Source organism: Anas platyrhynchos, chromosome 30 (genome assembly GCF_047663525.1).
Source record: "Anas platyrhynchos isolate ZD024472 breed Pekin duck chromosome 30, IASCAAS_PekinDuck_T2T, whole genome shotgun sequence".
Lineage (NCBI taxonomy): Eukaryota > Metazoa > Chordata > Aves > Anseriformes > Anatidae > Anas > Anas platyrhynchos.
The window spans coordinates 5,211,458-5,225,161 of record NC_092616.1 but is presented as its reverse complement, the minus strand read 5'-3'; the positions used below and the strand labels follow the sequence as shown (position 1 = coordinate 5,225,161).

General features: G+C 51.7%; 2 protein-coding genes across 2 annotated transcripts in view; both read right to left on the bottom strand.

The window, feature by feature from the left end:
• LOC119712973 (uncharacterized) overlaps positions 1–13,704 on the bottom strand; it is a 672,213-nt gene that overhangs the window by 197,732 nt on the left and 460,777 nt on the right. The window lies entirely within an intron of this gene.
• LOC139999801 (olfactory receptor 14A16-like) lies at positions 9,218–10,177 on the bottom strand. The gene has a single exon (XM_072029425.1). It carries the CDS (start codon positions 10,175–10,177, stop codon positions 9,218–9,220), a length of 960 nt encoding a protein of 319 aa, XP_071885526.1.

Here is a 13,704-nt window from a genome sequence, read left to right as displayed (position 1 = left end):
GGAGGCAGAGGTGGTACACGAGGCAAGGGCAGACGTACCCTCAACATGTCATGATGAGAGACAGGAGTAGGGAAGTGCTGCAGACAAAAAAGGGAATGGTCTAGGACGGATGCCGTGCTCACCTGTAGGCTGCCACAGCCTCCCCATGGCTCACGGCTTTGGGCCTTCAGAGGAGTTGGAGACCACAGAAGAGGCTGAGGTGGGGGGGCAGCCTGCCCCTTGCAGCTGGGCTGACAGATCTGCCTGCAGGAGACTACTTGTGTCTTGGTGTCCACAATGGAGGAGGAACCCATCTTGATTTAGGATATAAACTCTCTCATTTCAGGAGACCTGTGGCATGTTGAAGGCGGGACAACAACCCCTGACCGTACTGCACACAGATGTACCTGGTCCTGTGTCAGCTGGACCATGTCAAGTGGGCTGCAGGGAAAGACAAGAGTGAGCATATGCAGTGCTGGGTATAGGTCTGTCTGTGAAAGCTCATCTCTTTGCATGTGCTGAAAAGCAACTGGATTATGACATCCATTTTGCAGGAGGAGTGTCAAGACACAGGTTTTCCTGTTTGCAAGTCCCAAATCCTGGTGAACATCACCTAGGTTGGCCCATCTGGCTGCTGTGCACAGAAGCTGTCTCCAAGAACCCACAGAAAACATGGGGAAAGTTTGCACCGAGCACTGTCACTGTCCTGTGATTAAAGTCACTGTCTCGGTGATTAAAGGCCCCCAAGGTGACATGGGGTCATTGAACTCAACTTACTCCAATGGCTTCCATAAGACTTTGCCCAATTCTTTAGCCTGCCTTCAGAGATTTACCTCCTGCCATGCTGTCACCTGACTAACGCACATTTTGAACCCACAAGGGTTCCCCCAATCTGCTGCCCAATCCATAGAAGAGATTGACGCATCCAGGCAGCTTCTTTCATGCTGAGGGCAAATCCCTGTTGATCATCCCCAGTTGTCTCTTCTGAAGGATCTGCACCCATTCAGCACGACCACACTGTCACCCTGACTGACTCTCATCTGACCTTCACCCACACCGGCTCCCCCAGGCTGCTGCCCATCCCACAGAGGAGCTGCTCCTGAAAATGGAGGACAATACTCTGTTATTCACCACCCCATCCAATGTCCCTATCCAGCACAATGCCCCAAGCTGAGGGACATGTCTCCTGACACCTCGTCAGATGTCAATGTCCCAGCCCTGTGACAGCAGATTGCGATCCAGCTGCTCCTGCCTGTGCCCTAGGCTATGGGCATTGGGGTACAAGTGGGCTGTGTGTCCTGCTTGTAAACAGGACAAAGGGACAGGACAAAGAAATTGATTCCTTCTGGAAAAGAAGAAATAAGCTTGCTGTCAAGAAGTGTGTGTGCCCAGGGGAGGGAGGGAAGTCCAGGGATCCCTTCAGGCTGTTTGCCAGCAGGTTCCCCTGCAGCCCCAGGGCCATGTGCAGGGAGCCTGGTGGGGGGCAGAGCAAGGGAGGCCTTGGGCTGGGCCTCTGCTGCTGAGCTGGGCCGGGCTCCTGGGCCCAAGGGGAGCTCCTGGCAAGCGGGCAGCGCTGCACAGAGACAGCTCTGCCCAGGAGCAGCTCCTCTGCACAGCGCAGCAGGGCTGGGGGCACTGCCTGCAGAGACACAGTGCTTAAAGGCAGGCAGCAGTGGCAGCATGCCCAGAGCTCCCTACGGGAGAAGACTTCCCAGCCCTGCACCCGGTAAGTCTCTGTCTGGAGGGCAATGCAGCCGCAGTTCGTGGAGGCAGGAGAAGCCGGGGGTGCAGGCAGGGGTGTCCAGGGCTGTGGTGCAGAGCAGGGTCCCTGCTGTGTTCCAGGGGCTGTGTGCCGGGGCAGGGCCTCTGCCGCCTGCCAGGCTCAGCACTCAGCCTGCCCGGGGAGCTGCCCAGGGCGCTGCGGGGAGAAGCTGCGGGTGGAAGGAGCCCCCCCGGCAGGGCAGGGTCCTGCTGCTGGTGGGAGGCTGCTGCCTGGGGCAGCCTGCTCACAGCTCCACATCTCAACCGGAGTGTATCCAAGGGGTCTTTGTAAGAGGAGAGTCAGGGCTGGGGTTGGCTGCTTCAGTCACAGATTTCCTCAGACTCTGCGTTCAGTTTTCTCTTCTCTGGCTCACTGGAAAACTAAGTAGAGGCTGTTATTTCCCAGAAGGTTCAGAAACTCCTGAGCCTTCATAAGGAGGTTAATAAGGATACCCCATTAAGACTCTTTGCTGCCCCTCAGCCTACAGAAAGCTCCACCACCACTCCTGCACTGTCAGCAGGGTCGGTGTGACCTGGGCTCTAGGACGTGCCCCCAGCGAGCTGCCCCTGGGCAGAGCCCTGCTGCCAGGAGGTGTCTGCAGGGCAGAGCTGAGCACCCAGCGGGTGGGATGGGGGCTGTGAGCTGCAGGCAGGAGGCGTGGGGACAGAGACCCAGCTGCAGGCAGAGACAGCTGCAGGCAGCAGAGCCCTGGTCAGGGAGTGAGAGTGAGATGCTCCAAGAAAATTTATGGCAGGGGGGATTTGTGTACTTCCCTCCCATCCCTGAAGCGCCAACGCCTTCTCATAAACTTCTTGGCTACTTTTCTCATCCAGCCATGTCATGGAAATTTTAACACGAGTTTCTTTGGAATCCCTAGATTTTGGGAGATGAAAATTCATCTGGAGCTCAAAATCTGATGATGATGTTCCTAAGTGTTAGTTCTGTCCATAAATAAAAATCATCCATATTTTCTCCAAAGTGTTGGGTCTCAGAGAAATGCTATGTGGGGAAGGAGCTGACTCTCCCTTCAGTACATAGGCCATACAAATGCTGCTGGATGGCTGCATGTGGGCAGCTGCTACGATCCCTCTGTGTCCACGGTGAAAAGCAGAGAGCTGAGATCCTCCTCAGGTTTGGGTGATCCACCTCAGAGATGGGTGAGGGGTTTGGAGATCTGCCCTTTGAATCTGTCTTCATCTCTTCACAGCAGCATTATGGTTCTTTTTAGGGGATTACCTTAGTGCAACCATCCTCCAGAAATGCCTGCAAAGGGCAGCTGAGACCAGGACTGGCTGATAAAACAGCTGTCCTCACTCTGTCCTGAGGAACAGTCCCTTTGCCTCGCAGGACCCCCAAAACTACCTTATTGGGGAGTACAAACACCAAGGTTGTATGCATAAATGCACCCCTCAGATGAGGTGGAGAAACTAGAAAATACCCCCAAAGCCTGGACAATTGGTTTTCACAAAAAATGTTGATTTTTTTTTTGAATTTTCAGCAAGCATTCTGAAATTAGTTTGATACCTCATCTTTATTTAATACAACAACAGCCCATGTCCTCATTTACTTAACTGCGTGGGTCAGGACTGCCTCCTCCAGCGCCCTACTTATCCCAGTGACACTGGAATCAGCATCAACTAGCACAAACAAGCTCTTGTGAAATGGACCTGCAAAGATCTTCCTGAAAAGGGAGAGGCAGGAGGGAGGATTGTATAAGAAATTGAGTAGGTTTGATCACAGAGTTCTGTCCTAATGTTGTCCTGATTTTCTCTCTTCAGACTGCCCTCTATACCCAGAGGCATCAAAAGTCCAACAGCAGCTCCATCAGCGAGTTCCTCCTCCTGCCATTTGCAGACACACGGGAGCTGCAGCTCCTGCACTTCGTGCTCTTCCTGGGCATCTACCTGGCTGCCCTCCTGGGCAACGGCCTCATCCTCACCGCTGTAGCCTGCGACCACCGCCTCCACACCCCCATGTACTTCTTCCTCCTCAACCTCGCCCTCCTCGACCTGGGCTGCATCTCCACCACTGTCCCCAAAGCCATGGCCAATTTTCTGTGGGACACCAGGGCCATTTCCTATGCAGGATGTGCTGCACAGGTCTTTCTTTATCCCTTCCTGATATCAGCAGAATATTCTCTTCTCACCATCATGGCCTACGACCGCTACATTGCCATCTGCAAGCCCCTGTACTACAGGACCCTCTTGGACAGGAGAGCTTGTGCCCAGATGGCAGCAGCTGCCTGGGGCAGTGGGCTTCTCTATACCTCTATGCTATGCTGCACACTGCCAATACATTTTCCCTGTCCCTCTGCCAAGGCAATGCTGTGGACCAGTTCTTCTGTGAAATCCCCCAGATCCTCAAAATCTCTTGCTCACACTCCTACTTCAGGAAAGTTTGGGTTCTTCTGGTTGGTTTCTCTTTAGCATCCAGGTGTTGTTTTTTTCATCATGCTTTCCTATGTGCAGATCTTCAGGGCCGTGCTGAGGATGCCTTCTGAGCATAGCCGGCACAAAGCCTTCTCCATGTGCCTCCCCCACCTCTTTGTGGTCTCCCTTTTTCTCAGTACTGCCATGTTTGCCTACCTGAAGCCCCCATCCATCTCCTCCCCATCCTTGAATGTGTTGGTGGCAGTTCTGTACTCAGTGATTCCTCCAGCAGTGAACCCTCTAATCTACAGCATGAGGAACCAGGAGCTCAAGGTTGCTGTTAGGAGAGCAATTTCACAGATGTTTCCTAAGAATGATTATTTTCCCTTCTTTCTCCAGAAATGACTTTCTGCATATCCTCTTGCAGTCTTGATCCTTGTATTATTATCATTATAGCTATTGTTATCTTCAGTGCCACTTGCATTTATAATGTTCTAAAAAAAAAAAAAAAAGAAGTCATTTATTCATCATCCTTTTACTGAGGAGGTACTTCCTTTTTGTACATCCCTTTTTTGTACTTCCTTTTTGTACATCCCTTTACTGAGGATGTACAGTAAACACTGCTCTGTTTACTGTTGAGGTTCTGTAAAAGTCTGTCTAAAAGCACATCATCACTGACTCATCTGTGTAATAAAATGGGGTGTCCCCAGTTCACTGCCTGAAGATTTGGCTAGTCTTTCAAAGCTGGTGCCAAGATCAGGGCTGTGTAGCTGCTCCCTGGAAGGCCTGTTGCTGCATGGATCTGGGAGAGAAATAGGTCATTGTGTGAGCTGTGAGAGACCACAGGTAGGATTTAGGAGCAGCCTGCTGGTGTCTGATGACAGTGGAGATGGTGAAAGGTCACTGAGATACAGAGCCATGACCGTCCCAAATGTGGCAGGGCAGAGGACAGCCTCCAGGACACGAACGTTGAGCTGTGTGGAGAGCCCAGGTGTTCTCCATGGGCAGCATGTGCCCAGGGCAGGCAGTGACTGGAGGCCAAAAAAGAGAGAAAATGCCCAAGATCTTGTCACCAAAGAAGAATGTCATAATTCCTGTGGGATTCTGTGGAGTACCAGCATGCACAGGGAAGGGAGGTTGGAGAGAGATTAATGTCACCCTTACAAAGTTATCACCAGCTGGATCTAGAAAGACACCGGGAAACCCCTAGTGTCCTTGGCAATGTTCCCTGCTCTTTCTGAGCACCTGCCAGAACGACAGACCATAGTAAGTGGGATTAGCAGCACTGATCCCAACCCAGCTGGATTTACTTCCCACGCTGTGCAGCTCAGCCCGTGTGCAGTCACCTCTGGGGCACCACAGCCTGCTTGGTCTGCTAATAGTGCCACCAGCCCAGGGACATGTGGGGATCATGGGAGGTGGCCAGGAAGAGCTGGACAGATCAGAGGACACATGGGGAGAGATCAAATGGGAGTTGGCCTTGGCTGGAAGTTGTCTGAAATACTGGTGTTAACCTAATCCCAAGACTAGGTCTGGACTGTGGGTACCCTAATGCGTGCTCATGGGTTAGAGTAGAAGATGAGCCAGAAGTCCACAGTTTCCTGGTGCTGCACTAGGTTGGGAAGTGGCTGAAAAAGGACTGGTGCCCTCTATTCTGCATCTCATAACTCCATAATCTTTCCTGAAGGGTGGCATCGAAAGCCAAGTCTGGTGCCTGTGCCAGGGCTTCCACTGACGGAAGCATGACACAGCAGCCATATCAGTTTGCTTCTGTTCCTCAGTCTAAGTCCATCACATGTCCATGTGAGAGTCTCCCCCAGCCTATGTGCTGAACAATAGCCCAGAAGTCATCAGCAAGCCCTCAGCTTGGGTCCACCCCAAGGCAATGCTGTGAACCAGTTTTTCTGTGAAATCCCACAGATCCTTGTTGTGGTTTAACCCAGCCAGCAGCTAAGCACCACACAGCAATTCACTCACCTTCCACCCTCCCTTTCTGAGATGGGGGAGAGAATCAGAAAAAAAAAAAATATTAAGCCTATGGGTTGAGATAAAGACAATTTATTAGGGCAGAAAATAAAGGAAAATACTGATATGTACAAACAAAGTGATGCACAATGCAATTGCTCACCACCTGCTGACCAATGCTAAACCTATCCCTGAGCAGCCTGCCCCCTCCCCTGGCCATTCCCCCCCCCCTCTCCCCCCCCCCGTATAATTGTTGAAAATGACATCATATGGAATGGAATACCCGTGGCCACTTTGGGTCAGCTGTCCTGGTTCTGTTCACTCCCAGCTCCTGCTGCACCCCCAGCTTGCCCACTGGCAGGACAGAGAAAGAAGCTGAAAAGTCCTTGGCCTGGTGTAAGCAGTGCCCTGCAACAATTAAAACATTTTTCTCATCCTAAATACAAAACACAGCACCATACCAGCTACAAGGAGGAAAACTAACTCCATCCTAGCTGAAACCAGGACAATCCTTAAACTCTCCTGCTCATAGTCCTTCCTTGGTGGGTGAAGGGAATTTATCACACGACTCCAGGCTGGTGTGCAACTGAAGCATTTATTGAGTATACATTCTTGCATTTATACCCTTAGCATCTCTGCACGTGCCAGTTATGCTACCAGGCAAGCTCGCTCATTGGTGGCTATACTAGTGTTCACACAACTATCACGCTCTTATTCCGCTCGTTGATTTGTTGTCACGTGGACCTCTTGTGCTGGTTGTTTTCTCAACTCCTCAATTGTTACTTCTTCTTCGACCTTGTGCCTTATCTTGCATTATCTTGTACCTTAGCTTGCATTTTTCTATTAGCTACTTTATTTTTGTGACTAGCAGGTACCACAGGCTTCCAAACTGAGCTCCCATAGGTGGGTGCTTGTGGGTAATGTTTTTGTGGACTCTGGGAGTGCAGCTGTGACTGCAGGAAGGACAAGTCCTCCCCTTGATCTTGTCCATGACTAGATGCCTCTGCATGCTGCACTGGAAAAGGGAGCATATTGATGACATGCTAACGCCCCTTTCACTTTCCCCGTGTCTGTGGGGTCCTCAAAGAATGTGCCTCAGTCCTAAGGTCCAGCCCAGCTCCTGCAAGCATCAGGAGCCTGGAGAAATTGCCCCAGAAGTCTCAGCCCTCTTGTGGACTCAGGCAAATACACACAAGTGTATGCACAAGCACACAAACACACAATCTCACACACACAGAGATGTGCGCACAAGGCACGCACTTCTGTGCATTCTTTACCTTCTCATCTGTTTCTCCAGGTGATCCTGTGAATCACATCAGGCAGACCACGTGGTTCAAATGGCACAAGCTTCCATCTTACTGCCTTTTCTCTTTTCTAATTATAACTAGTAATGTACTGTTCCCAGGCTGCAATGGTAGACCTGCTACTTCAAAGCAGCCTATCCTGCAAGGGCATTTCCTGCATTTAAGGATGATCTGCCCAAGTTCAGATCAAAGTCAGTTCCTCCAGCTGGAAAAGGAACCTGTCAGCTGCTGGCCAAACCTGAGCCAATGAGCAATGCTGGTTGTGCCTCTTTGTCATAATTTCCTGGCAGAGGAGTGAGAAAATGTGAGAGAAGCAGCCCTGTAGACACCAAGTTCAGTGCAGAAGGAGGGCAGGATATGCTCCAGGTGCCAGAGCAGAAGTTCCCCTGAAGCCCATGGAGGAGCCCATGTGGAGCAGGTGGATGTGGCTTGAAGGAGGCTTCAGCCACTGGAGAGGAGCCCACATGGGACCAAGTTTTCTGGTGGGATCTGCAGCCCATAGGGAGGAGCTGACACTGGAGCAGACCACTTCCAAAGGCCTTTCCCCAGCTCTGTACAGATCCATGTTGGATAACATCTTAAGAACTGCAGTCTGTGGAAAACTCATGTTGGATCATTTTGGGAAGAGAATTCATGCATCCCATGGGAGGGAAGGACCCCACCCTGGTGCAGCAGGAGGGTGAAGATGGAGATGAAGTGTTATGGATGGACCACACCTCTCATTGCCCAGTCCCACGCATCGCTTGGTGGGGAGGAGGTTGAGGATGTGGGGTGGAGGATGGTTTTTGTTGGCTTTTGTTACTGCTCTAGATTGTTATTAATCCGCATTAAATGACATTAATTCTCCCCAAGCTAAGTCTGTCTTGCTGTGACAGTAATTGTGAATGATTTCCTGCCACTTACCTCAAGCCATGAGATGTTTAATTGTATTCTCTCACCCTGCCCATAAGGAAATGTTCCCCCAGCACAGCCCCCTGCCAGCCCTCACTGCCCTGGCCCTCACTGCCCTCCTGCTTTAGCAGCCTCCCCCCTTCACCCAGCGCTGCCCCAGCCCCATCATGTCCCTCACAGGGGTTCACAGACAGCCCTGCCCTGGGGCTGGCTGGGCTCTGGGCCTGGAGAAGGACCAGGCTGGGCTGGCTGTTCCCCCGGTACAGGCCCTGAGCCCAGCAGGAGGATGGGAGTGCTCACATTTCAGTGATTGGCCCTCCCCAGACTGAGGTGGAAGGCTGGTGCTGGGAACCGTGAGGGGCTGGGGCTGGTGGTAGCTTTCTCGGGCAGTTTCTCCTTTTTGTTCATGCTACAAGCTGGGCTGAATCTGTGCCCTGGGACACTCTGCTCGAAGACACTGTGGGTGTAGAGATAGTCTTTATTGTCTGACCACACTCATGGTAAGGAAATTTTTCATAATGTCCATATTGAACCGCCCCGGTACAGCTTTGTGCCATTCCTTTGTGCCTGAGGATGACTTGAATCCTTTTTCAGACCCACCTTCCCTGTGCCTGCTGGGTCCACATTTCCTCCATGGAGACCGCAGACGTCTCATTTGCCTGTAGAAGCCAAGATACCAAAAAGACGCTATGAGAGAGTAAGCTCAGTCCCAGTGGTACACATATTTTATAGGGGCTACAGGGAAAGAGAGCAGGTTGATGTTTCAGATGAAATGAGACAAAGCCAAATGTGTGTCGGAACATCGCACTGGTACTTAACAACAACAACATCAAAATCAATGTCAACATAAACATAAAATAATATAATATATAATATAATATAGTAACAATAATAATAATAATACAATGCATAGGAATGTACTGAATATACAATGAATATACTGTGAGTCAGTTGTGGAGACAGATGAAAAGTTTACCAGCTGTGAAAAATGTCAATGAAATCACTTTGTTCAGTGCAACTTTCAGCTCCTGGTTTCTCATGCTGTAGATGAAGGGGTTCACTGCTGGGGGCACCACTGAGTACAGAACTGCCACCACCAGGTCCAGGGATGAGAAGGACAGGGAGGGGGGCTTTAGGCAGCTGAAAAAGCCAGTACTGAGAAACAGGGAGACCACTGCCAGGTGAGGTAGGCATGTTGAAAAGGCTTTGTGCTGCCCCTGCTCAGAGGGCATCCTCAGCACGGCCCTGATGATCTGAACATAGGAGAGCACAATGAATACAAAACACCCAAAGTCGATGAAAACATTACCTACAAGAACCCAAACTTCACTGAGGAAGGACTGTGAACAGGAGAGCTTGAGGATTTGGGGGATTTCACAGAAGAACTGGTTCACAGCATTGCCTTGGCAGAGAGGCAGGGAAAATGTACTGGCAGTGTGCAGCACAGCATTGAGAAAAGCAGAACCCCAGGCAGCTGCTGCCATCTGGGCACAAGCTCTACTGCCCAGGAGGGTCCCGTAGTGCAGGGGCTTGCAGATGGCAACGTAGCGGTCGTAGGCCATGATGGTGAGAAGAGAATACTCTGCTGACATCAAAAAGACAAACAGAAAGACCTGTGCAACACATCCTGCATAGGAAATGGCCCTGGTGTCCCAGAGGGAATTGGCCATGGCTTTGGGGACAGTGGTGGAGACAGATCCGAGGTCGAGGAGGGCGAGGTTGAGGAGGAAGAAGTACATGGGGGTGTGGAGGCGGTGGTCACAGGCTACGGCAGTGAGGATGAGGCCGTTGCCCAGGAGGGCAGCCAGGTAGATGCCCAGGAAGAGCGCGAAGTGCAGGAGCTGCAGCTCCCTTGTGTCTGCGAATGGCAGGAGGAGGAATTCAGTTATGGAGCTGCTGTTGGACATTTGATTCCTCTGGGCATGAGGACCTGTCTGAGGAGGGAAATACAGCAAAATGTTAGGCTCAGCCCTGTGAGCAAAACCTACTCTGTTTCTTGTTAAACCTCAGAACTGCTGCTTCCCTTTTAGGAAAACCTCTGCTGCACATTCCTTGGTAGAGCTCTGGTTTATGCTACCAGAGGGTGCCACTGGGAGCAAGGGACTCTGGAAGTCCTTGGCATTACTGCTGTACTCAAGTGAAATCTTGCCTGAGAGGCAAGGGCTCTGTCCCTTAGAGCAGAGTAAGGGCAGCTATCCTGTCCCAAAGTCCTGGTCACAGCTGCCCTGGACTGGCACCGCTTTGAACTCAAAGATACCATCATACCCAGGTGTTCCCTTAGAGAAGAGCCTGCACACTGCGCAGAGTAAAGGAATCCAGTTTCCAAGTGCAAATCTCCAATCTCCTGTGGCCTTGAGTGTGGTCTCAGTTCTCCACGTGTAGCAAGGGATACAGAGGGATCACTGCAGCTAACACATAGAGATTTCCAGCAGCATTTCCATGCCCTTAGCCATCAGGTGTCTTCTCCATGGAAAGCACTGAGCTGCTATGGCAGAGCTGTGCCCTGGAGGGGGGCAGCCTGCAGCCCAGCAGAACTCTTGCAGGAAAAGTTTTGAATGCACTAAAAACAATGTGACCTGAAGACAGAGTGAGCTCATTCTCAGCCCCACACACAGCCCTACATGTCATGACAGGACATGGAGGCTTTTCCTTAATTTATGTATCTGAATGACAAGAATGTGAATCATTCTGAGCTGCACCTGACTTATTCTCTACATCACTGACTCCAAAGGAGGATCATGAATAAGTTCCCATGCCAATATCTCTGGTGGTCCATGCTGGAGGAGCGGAAGAGACCACAGGCTGTATTGTGGAAGACAGCAACTGTGCAGGGGTGGCAGAGAAATTTCAAAAGTCCCCCTTCTATGTTTCTGGGAGCAGCTATCTCTCACTCCCTGCCCATGGTTGTGAAGCCTGCGGCTGTCCCTGCCTGCAGCTGGGTCTCTGTCCCCACACCTCCTGCCTGCAGCTCACAGCCCCCATCCCATCCTCTGGGTGCTCAGCTCTGCCCTGCAGACACCTCCTGGCAGCAGGGCTCTGCCCAGGGGCAGCTCGCTGGGGACACGTCCTAGAGACCAGGTCACTCCAACCCTGCTGACACTGTGCAAGGAGTGGTGGAGGTTTCTAGGGGTTGAAGGGCAGGAAGGGACTTACTGGGGGTCATTGTAACCTCCTTAGGATGCCTTAGGACTCTCAGGCTTTTATAGGATAGCATCATATCTTTCTATTTCCACTGAACCAAAAAGAGAAACTGAAAGGAGAGGCTAAGGGAAGGTGAGAGTGAAGTTCCCTTTGAAATTCCCTTGGTGTGCTGTGGAGCTGTGAGCAGGCTGCCCCAGGCAGTAGCCTCCCACCAGCAGCAGGACCCTGCCCTGCTGGGGGGGGCTCCTTCCACCCGCAGCTTCTCCCTGCAGCGCCCTGGGCAGCTCCCCGGGCAGGCTGAGTGCTGAGCCTGGCAGGCGGCAGAGGCCCTGCCCCGGCACACAGCCCCTGGGCCACAGCAGGGACCCTGCTCTGCACCACAGCCCTGGACACCCCTGCCTGCACCCCCGGCTTCTCCTGCCTCCACGAACTGCGGCTGCATTGCCCTCCAGCCAGAGACTTACCGGGTGCAGGGCTGCGAAGTCTTCTCCTGCAGGGAGCTGTGGGCATGCTGCCACTTCTGCCTGCCTTTAAGCACTGTGTCTCTGCAGGCAGTGCCCCCAGCCCTGCTGCGCTGTGCAGAGGAGCTGCTCCTGGGCAGAGCTGTCTCTCTGCAGTGCTGCCCGCTTGCCAGGAGCTCCCCTTGGGCCCAGGAGCCCGGCCCAGCTCAGCAGCAGAGGCCCAGCCCAAGGCCTCTCTTGCTCTGCCCCCCACCAGGCTCCCTGCACATGGCCCTGGTGCTGCAGGGGAACCTGCTGGGAAACAGCCTGAAGGGATCCCTGGGGCTCCAGCCCTCCCATGGCACACACACTTCTTCACACCAGTGTCATTTCTCCTTACAGAACACCAATTAAGTGTAACAATCACATCTTCTTGTCCCAGTTTCATTTTTTACATGAAATCATGGTCAGGGACTGATCTCTTTCATCCCCAGTTAAGGAATTAATTCAGCAGAGTCAGTCAAGGCATCTCATGCTGGTTGTTATTTCTGGGGCTGGAAAAGGATCTCAGCTCCCTCCCATAGGAGCTGGGATTCCTCAGGCCTCAGTTCAGGTGTCCACAGCATAGGCACCTTAATGCGAATTACTGAGCCACAGTAGCTCCTTAGTGGAGATGGAGGACAGGCAGGAGCTGTTCAGATGGAAATACCTGCTGAAATTTGAGGTTGATCCTTTCGTCTGATGGGGCGTTCCTCAGGCCAACTGAAATGCCAGCAGATGCCACATGTAGGACAACTGAACCTGTCCCTACTCCTTATGTGCAGGGCAGCCTGCAGAGCCTGTCAGCAGAGCAAAAGGAGTCATGTGTCACAGGCAGAGCTAAACCTATTCTGTTCTCTTTTAAATGTTCTCTTTTTTCCTTTCTGTTCTACACGGCCCTTGGCTGTAATGGCTGTTGTGTCTCGGACATCTCCACAGGGCCTCAGCTCTCACCAGCCAGGTCTCCCTGCCCTTTGTGCCTTGAGGAAGGACTTTGCAGGAGCACAACAGGTCATCAGTGAGGATAAAATCCATGGTTACTTTGCAAACTATACCCTTAACAGTCCATGGGACCTAGGGGCCTGCATCCAAGGGTACAGGGAGAGTGTTCTGGCCTGGAGGTACTGGCTCCTTATGATCCCAGGAAGGGATCAGACAGCAGCATTCAGGTGCTGTAAGAGATCATTTAAATGCTCTTAGAGCTAAGACTATAAGGAGAGAAGACTATAGATGATCTGTTGAACTTGGTGTGACTTTATTCTAGACACAATACTCCACCGTTAGTCTCAGATCTCCATTACATGTTAGCACTGACCCTATGGGATTATTAAAGGTGAACAAATTTTGCTGATCAGTCCTTGGCTCTGCAGTTAATGAATCACCATATATATGGGAATCAGGGAATCTTGGATGGTGCCATATTGCCACTGGTGCACCATTTGGGTAGCTACTGGCACGTTGACCCTCAGCAACCCCACAACTGAAGGATCCTGTGAGTGACTGGGCAAGGTAGAAAACTGTTGAATGTGCATAAATCACCATAAATCACCTCCAGCATGGCCAATTCCATCAGATATGGGCTGCCTCTCTCCCTGGTTGTCCATTTGCCTGGGTGACATACAACATCTTCCTTGAAGGGATACCTTTCCTTTACACCTGACAGGAGTTACCTCAAGAGAGGGAGGATTTGTGCCCCCTTTGCAATTGCTTTGTCAATGCCCCCTTCCCTGGAGAGGGATCCCAGCTGCTTGCTTTCCCTGCCCTCTAATTCCAGGCTACCAGCCCTGTTATCCCAGTATCGGAGCAGCCAGGTG

Bases quoted from the DNA above. Each gene is read 5' to 3' on its own strand.
- LOC139999801 (XM_072029425.1), bottom strand. From the start codon at position 10,177: ATGTCCAACAGCAGCTCCATAACTGAATTCCTCCTCCTGCCATTCGCA.